Source organism: Taeniopygia guttata, chromosome 1, assembly GCF_048771995.1.
Source record: "Taeniopygia guttata chromosome 1, bTaeGut7.mat, whole genome shotgun sequence".
NCBI lineage: Eukaryota > Metazoa > Chordata > Aves > Passeriformes > Estrildidae > Taeniopygia > Taeniopygia guttata.
In genome coordinates, this window is record NC_133024.1 from 21286337 (window position 1) to 21294584 (window position 8248).

At 43.0% G+C, this 8248-nt stretch overlaps 1 protein-coding gene across 1 annotated transcript in view; it reads left to right on the forward strand.

Moving 5' to 3' along the window:
* The window catches only part of TBX19 (T-box transcription factor 19), a 14928-nt gene extending 7473 nt beyond the window's left edge, over window positions 1–7455 (forward strand). Inside the window, exons 4-9 of the mRNA XM_030265283.4 lie at window positions 758–892; window positions 1674–1735; window positions 2756–2817; window positions 3457–3645; window positions 4645–4777; window positions 5617–7455. Of these exons, the coding sequence (XP_030121143.1) occupies window positions 758–892; window positions 1674–1735; window positions 2756–2817; window positions 3457–3645; window positions 4645–4777; window positions 5617–5851 (816 nt within the window). The 3' untranslated portion in view covers window positions 5852–7455. The remainder of the gene's footprint in view (window positions 1–757; window positions 893–1673; window positions 1736–2755; window positions 2818–3456; window positions 3646–4644; window positions 4778–5616) is intronic.
* Window positions 7456–8248: the final 793 nt, after the last annotated feature.

The window sequence follows — 8248 nt, forward strand, 5'->3', positions numbered from 1 at the left end:
GCTAAATAACAAATGACTGAAACTTCCTTTGCTTTCTTTTGAAATCATGACCACAGCGTTCAAGTAAACCACGTCCCCACTCTATGCTTCAGCTGCCCCTTTTGTGACAGTATTAGAAACTGATGACTATCAGTGTTTTCTGCTAATAGCTGTGTTCTTTCTTATACATGTATATAGATATGTATATATGAATGTATGTATGTATGCATCACTTTGAAAAGTACAAATTTAAAAAAATAATATTTTTCTTACATTAGAGCAAATGAAAGGACCTAATAGACTTCCTGGAATCAATGCTATTCACAGCTTTTAGTGCCAGGTTAGATCTGCCAAGGCCTGTTTAGATACACTTCATCTTGCCCAGAGAGGAGTCTGGATGACTGCCTTAGCTTCATCCTGGCACCTTTTCTGTGAGGGTGATTCTGAGTCTTTCAGACAGCAGAAGCAGGACAAGGAGTGCCCCTGAGATGTTTCAGCAGCCTCTAGTGCAGTGGGAGCCCAGTGGTTTGAGGGTCGTAGCTGCTAACACAAATACTCTGTGCTGCTGCTGCATCCAAAGTCTTAAATCCAGTCCAGTGAAGTCTCATTCTGTTCAGCCCTGTGGTTATTGCAGGGGAGGAAGGCACCTGCCCTCCTGCTTCAGGAGTCGCTGGCTGGGGAGGTTCAGCAGTGACAGCTGCTCTGTCGCAGAGCCAGGGGGTGGCTGTGAGGTACCATAGTGGCACTGGGGGCTGTCTCTCTGTTTTGTTTCCTGCAGATAATGTTGAACTCCCTGCACAAATACGAGCCCCAGGTGCACATAGTTCGCGTAGGAGGCCCCCACCGGATGGTGATGAACTGCTCCTTCCCTGAGACGCAGTTCATAGCGGTGACTGCCTACCAGAATGAAGAGGTAGGAGGGTGCCACGCTGTGCTCTGGTCACCACTGATGAGATCTGCTACAAGCTGATTAACTGCAAGACCAGTGTGCCATTTTCTTGTTTCCCAACCAATCCCATGCAGTGTAATACTCCATCCAGTCTAATATTCTGTCTTTTCTCTGCAGTAGAACATTGACTAATCTAGTGTCTGGCTCCAGTACTAAGCCAGGTTTAGCTTAATATCCTGCCATAGCTATTCCAGACTGGTCCATCTGTCCTGGCATCCCAATCCTTTACTGGAAAAAAAAAAAAAAGCCGAACAGCCCTACAGTCAAGCCAATATCTTTCTCCAGCAATAACTGATAGTCATAATGATAACCCTATCTGTCCATGTTTTATATCATACATATAACTGCAGAATAACACAATACTTAATGGGAAAATTTCTGCCCTTGAGGGGTGCTTTGGACTGTAAGAATTGCTAACTCCTGTGCCACATCCATTAGCTAATGTTGCTGCAGATTTTATTTGTACTTGATAGGAATTCAGTGTTTAAACCCTCTTGAAAGGGTCCACCATTCCACCCCATTTACCAGACAAGCTCATGCCAGGCTGCCCCAGCTGGTTTTTTGCCTGTGGCACTGATCAGTACACAGCAAATCTGTCTCCTACCCAGCCCTGGGAAACATCAAGTGTGGGGTTATATTTTAGGCTAACACAGAGAGTTCCACTCAGATTACTCTGGAGGATGTTTTGTCGAGTTTCTATTTCAAATTGCTTTCACTAACATGTCTTGTTTTCTGTAAACTCAAGATAACAGCTCTCAAAATCAAGTATAATCCCTTTGCCAAAGCCTTCCTGGATGCAAAGGAAAGGTGAGTTCATCTTTTGTTTTTTTGATCCAATAGCTTTTTGCTGCTGATATGGTTAAAACTGTGACATCACCATATGAAAGATAAATTACATAACTGTATCTTGTTTCTGCTGTCTTAAATCCAGAGTCACTCCAATGGTATTATTGTGGAGACTATATAATTATTACAATAGGTGCTGAAGTGGGTGAATGTGCTCTCAGGGATCTTGGCATTTATCTTTGTCTACACAGAAAGCCTGAAATGAGATGGTGTGAGCTTTCCCAGTAGTATTGTACCTGACATGTCCACTATAGTGTACTTGCACTCCAGTGAATCCTGTAATTTGATAGGTCAGGGAGAAAAAAATGTTAACTCCAAGTGTCAAAAAGCATAGTTGAAGTGAAATTACATTGTAACTGTAATGTAACTGCACTGCTGTTATTAAGTCTGTGTGGTAACTTATGATGGATTTAGTAAAGGTAAGATGTCACAGAGGCTTCCATCAGAAATTAATTGTAGTTTATCTTGCAAAATTTTCTATGCATCACCTATGTTAATGCACAGTGGCATCCAAATGGTACATCCCATCCCATAATTTCTAATTAATTTTATTTGGACCTGCTTTATCTTCTGACATGTGAAGTGCCCCATATGCCCGCAGGAGAATCTGTATTTCCTTTCATTCCTATCACCACTTAAGAAGTTCCTGTGTCTCAGCATCAGGGTTTCCAGCTGGGGAAGGGGGGATGCTGCCTTCTGCTTGCCTACAAGCAGGAATGGTGCCCACAGGTGGATTTAGAATTCCATGTTCAGCTCCCAGATATGGCAAAAAATTAGGAACATTTTTGTTTATGTCATCAAACAAAAGTCCAGCTTCCTTTTTGGCAGAATGTGGGAAGGTTCTACTGCTGCCTAGCAAGGTTAAAAAAGAGGGATTTCCCTCCTTTTTTACTCACTTCTTCAATTTTTAATGAATAGTTCTGGTTATAACTTCTGTAATTTTTCAATGAGAACACTTACCACTAGTATTTTGCCTTTCAGAAACCATTCTAAAGATGCTCCAGAGACAGTCTCTGAAGGTCAACATATGACATATTCTCACTGTAAGGTTTTTATTAATGTCAGCTTCAAGTTCTGTGAGCTATGATGGGTGCTGGGAACCTGGGCTTTGCTTAACTGATTCCTCCTGGTCACTTTCTGAGTCCTGAATTGTGTTCATAGAGAGGGACCCTTTAAAAAAAAAAAGAAGATTGAAGAGACCTCACAGTAAGAAATAATGTGAGAGGTCCTGCAGAGGGATCGTTTTCCATACAATCCAGTTTTTCAATATTAAAAGGAATCTAGAACCAAGAAGATACATGACATTTTAAGGGTTTTCTTACCTCTTTGTTTTTGCATTTGCGAATGTTTTTGTCACCTATAAAATTATCTTTCATAGGTAACAGGTAAAAAATGAGGGGGGAGTAGAAGTTCCATTTGTTTTACTGATAGCTTTTCTTTCATTTGTTCTTTAATGTTTGTGACATTTTCTGGTTGCTTTCAGGTCTTGTTTTCAGAGTTGGTGGGTTGGGAGGGGAGTGGAGGGTTGCTATTTTTTTGTCAGTTGTTTCACAAACCAGCATCTTAGAATCTGCTTGGTATTTCTGAGGCACAGCTGATTCTGTTAGAAGGCTGGTTATTTCTTAGTTGTATTGTAGCACTTTAATGGAGCAATAGTAATAGTTCTCTCTTTTCCCTTGAAGTGGGTGGCTGGTTGATTTCCAGCCCAGACCCAATGTGTGCCTCGGGAAGCTCTAATTACCAGTACAGTGGAGCTTTGCCTCTGCCCGCTCCGCAGGCTCCCCACAGCTGTGAGAGATACTCAGCCCTGCGAGGCCATCGGGCTGCTCCATACTCACCCTCCTACATGCAGAGGAATCACTCCCCTACAGGTATTCCTGGAGCACTGCTTTGCTGCCTCTGCCTGCTTGGCCCTTGCCTTAGGTTAGCACAAGCACTGGAGCCAGGCTGAGCTCAGGCTAGCAAAAGGCAAGGAGAGCCTCTGGGACAGCCTGCACAGAACCCTTCATGCACCCGGGGTGACTAAAGCAGCAGAAAAAGAGGTACCAGGAGCTGGGTGCACTCTTAGTGATAAACCAGAGTGTACGGGCTTGCTTTCACTACAGCTTCCAGTTATACAAAAAGAGCATTGCAGGTTTTCTTTCTATGTCCTCCCATGACCCAGTTGAGCTCTCAAGTCAAAGGAGGAGCTGAAGGAGGTGAAGGCGTTTTGGTATTGTCAGAACATCCTTTGAGTCCTGTTCCCTTTCTAGATCTGGGGCAAATCCAGAAATTGTTTTTACTTCGCTCAGAAGAAGTGGGAAAGAAGAGTAGGGATAAAGTAATCTGCTTGCTAATTATAATTTAGCAAGAATTCCTGTTTAATGGAAGTATTTATAATGGAAGGGTTTGGCTTGAAAAGGATCCTAAAGATCATCCTGTTCCAACCTCTCTGCCATGGGTAGGGACACCTTCCACTAGACCAGGTTGCCTAAAGCTCCATTCAACCTGGCCTTGAAATTTTCCAGGAATGGAACAGTATTTATAAAACTTTATTAAGTATTTTAGTTCAAATTATAAGAAAATCTGTGTCAAAACATTGCCTGACATATGTCAGTTATGAAAAACTATTAGTCAGACTTACAGAAATGCAAATCCTATGTCTGTCATGCTGTCTTCTCATGTATCACACCTGGGATTGCGATGGCTACTCTAAATGAACATGGGAATTTTATGTTTTTACCTGTGGCTGGGACTTTTGTCCTGTTACCTGTGGTTGGGCACCTCATGATCAGATTGCTGCCTTAAGCCTGCCCACTTTTTGCTGTCTTAAGACATTGCCTGCAATAGTCACTGAGGATTTGTTTGTTACTTTTTTTTCCTCCCCAAAGTGAACTTATTGGAGAGCTCCAGCAATAATCTTCAGGTATTCTCAGGACATGACACCTGGACTTTGCCATCCTCTCCACACACTAATTTGCTCTCAGTGCCACACACAAAGGGAGGTGCAAGCCCTGGACCCAGGTAAGGTTACAGGAAAACTGCTGGTATGAGGAGCACTGAGACCTGTAGGACTGTGCTGGTGATTTGCCCATTGCTCCAAACTTTAATCAGTGTCCAGGATTTGAAATGTGTCCTAAGTGCCCAAATCAAGACTGCTGGGCAAATCTTTCTGAAAAGCTAATTATCCTCTGCTCTTAAGTCTATGGGAGCTTCATTTTTCCCCAGCACTGCTGAAAACCAGGATCTTGGAACACCCACAAAGAATTCTGGTCTCTACAATCTGTGAACATTTAAAAACCAAATTATTTTTCTTCCTATATTTCTCACTGTAATCCTTCATGAAATGAGAAACCTATTCTAGGGGTAGATGGAATTTAGACCTAGAGAATCAATTAATTATCAATTATTTTCCCTTCTTTTCCTGAAATGAATGCAATCATTTCTTCTCTAACTTAGGTGTCAGGAAAACTAGCTGCAATTTCAAATGCACTGTTATTTGATTGAGTAGGTTTTCTTTTCAGTGTTTATACCCTAGTGGCTAAGCAGTATCCTGAGACTTTGTGACCTCCCTGTCTAGAAACTCTTCTGACTCAGCTCCTAAGATGGGCACATAAAAAGATGCTTACATTTTGAAATCTCACATATACTTGTACATTTATCTCCATGCCTCACTCCAAGTCACTAGGTGTGATGGTTACTGGTGATTTTTCACTTAAGACCTTAAAGGTTGATCTAGTTTGGTAACCTGATTTGAATAGCTGCCTTTGAACAGACAATGAAATTGACTTTACTGTGGCAAGTCTTATGTGGGCTAAATGCTTTGAAATAAGTAATTCAATCTGTGCTGCTTTTTTTTCCAGCCACTATCCTTGCCTGTGGACAGTGAGCAACAGTGCTGTAAATGTTGCCAACCAAGGAAATGAGGTGAACAGCAGCCCTCCAAGTATGTTTTTAAGGGGTAATGTCCCCTTACCTGCTGCATCATCAGTGCAAATCCCTCTGCAGGGAATGATGTCTGGCAGCATGGAAACACAAGGGGAAGGCACTCTCACCAGACTGTCTGACTCTGCGTGGACATCCTCACACTCCTTTTAATGGACAGGCAGCTCCCGAGGGAAGCTCAGCTAACCAAGACTGACACAAATGGCAAAGGATCCCTGAGGAGTACAGTGCAGAGATGTATACAGGAAAAGGACTTCATCACTTCCCATAATGTACCTTTTGTGTGCCAGCTAAGCCAAAATGCAAAGGCAGGAAATATTATAGGAACCAGCTTGTTACTGCAACTTTTATGCATCATTCAGGATAATGTCCAGAAAGAATCTTTTTAGTTAGCTTTGCTTCTATATCACAGTAAAAATGATCAGAGACATGGGACTGTGTAAAGCAGACATGGCAGCTGGATACCAGCATGTAATTTTAGAAGTTCCTTCTGTAACTAACAGCCTAGTCTGTGGAAAATTGTGAGTAAGTGTGCAACTAGTGATTTGAAGGGACAGCACTGCTTTAAAGGCTTTCTGAATCTCTTACATAGAGGCTTTCACAATACCTGAAACTAAACCCCTCAGGGGATGATCTGACATCCTAATGCCACCTGCATACAGGATTCTCTGTCCCTTTCCCTTCTCTAGCTGCTGTTTGCTCTGTGTGTGCCGTGAGGACAGTGGGCACAGTCAAACTGCAAAAGTAGCCTCATTGTAGCAGCAGGGTGAAGGGCAGTTAGTTTAGCATTTAGAGTCTGATGTTACAGTCTTGGAAATTCAAAGCTCCAGTGTTTCCAAGATGTGCCATTTTTGAAAGGGTGGAGGGAAAATAATTATAGAAAAAATATTCAGCTTGCATTTCCACTTTGCTTCAGCTATACAGTACAAATAAACCATGAATACATGGTGTATTATCTCCTCAATGCCTTTCCAAGGTGTAAACACACACAGAGTCTTTCTCACCTAACAACCTCTGAGCTATTTAAAGCAGCTCTGCCAGATGTCTTCTGCTTCAGCTCCCTTTTTCAGGCTACTGGTTTTTGTGAGTGTACAACATTCAACACAGTGGAGTCCTGATCCTGTCTGGGATTTCTAACCACTACTGTGATGCAAATAAAAACAGTCATCCCCCAGTCTTCCTGTCCTTTCATGTATGTCCTGGGGAAAGCCCTGTCAAATTCTCAGAGAAGAGTTTTGCTGTTTGGTCTCTGTAAAGAAAAACTAAAGAAATCTGCAAGCTAACTCATGTAGATATGCCCCTGTATAATGAAATGCCCAGCAGCAATTTTGGTCTGTTTAGAGTAATGTGCGTTGGTAGGGGACCATTTCCAGCATAGAAGAGGATTCTCTATATGTCCTGTGAGCTGATGTCTCTGCTTCTGCTAGATACAGCAACATTCCCTTTGTTAATACTCATTTACTGCATACAGACTCTGGGAGCGGCTTTCTATTTTGGGTAGACACTAGAGGCAGCAGCAAGAGAAGCCTTTTGATACACATCTGCCGGGTGAATTCAGCAACTTTCTGTTTGATATTCTATTACCTGTCCTGGAACCACCCCTTTAAGTTGCTCTCAGTGTTCGACATTTTCATGCCTTCCCCATCTGGCTTTTCAGATCTGCTGCAGGCAAGATCATGTGCTAGAATGTCCTCAGTATCACTGTTAGTTTTGCTGACTTGTGCTGCAATCCCCTAAGATTAAAGTAATGAAGTTGCTTTGGGTGTGCATTTTTATTAATATAAAAATAATATTTTTATTAATATAAAAATAATATATAAAAATATAAGTGGCATTGTGGCATTGCTGTTCTCCAGGACGGTTTTGATTAATGGAGATGAGAGATCTCTGAAGGTTGCTCTTAGAATATAAGGTTTATTAGGGATGGTGAAAGGTCTTGCTTGGAGCTGCCAGACGCAGCACGTGGCAGGGCCTTAGGTGATGGGGGAGGGGAGAGACATGGAGTTCTAGGAGAGGGTGGAAGATCTAAGTGGGTGTATGTTGGGAAGGGTAGATAAATATGATTAAGAACCACAATAGTACAGCCAGGATGAATATAACGCCCCCTACTGGCTGGACAATCACCCTCACCTACAGAGGGATCCAAAAGTCAAATGGACTGTTCTATCTCACCCCCCAGAATCTATGGTTCACCCCACATCTGTAACCCTCCCCTGAACCATCAGGTGTCTGTGACCCCATTGGCCCAGGTCCTGTTCCAGCCCACCTTGGAGCCCCCATTTTTAAGGGGTCTCCGGGGGGGCCAGACGCCCTCTTGGATCTTCCCCTCTCCTCCTAGAGCGTCCTCCGGGAGTCCCTGCTCCCCTCTTTGTCTCTCCCCTCCCCCATCACCTCAGGCCCAGCCACGTGCTGTGTCTAGCAGCTCGAGGCAGGGCCTTTCTGCGTCCCGAATAAACCTCATCCCCCAAGAGCAACCACAGAGATCTCGCTTGTATCTGTCCGTGGAATACAAATAAACGTCGTTACAGGTGTAGTTCCAAGAGACGGGAA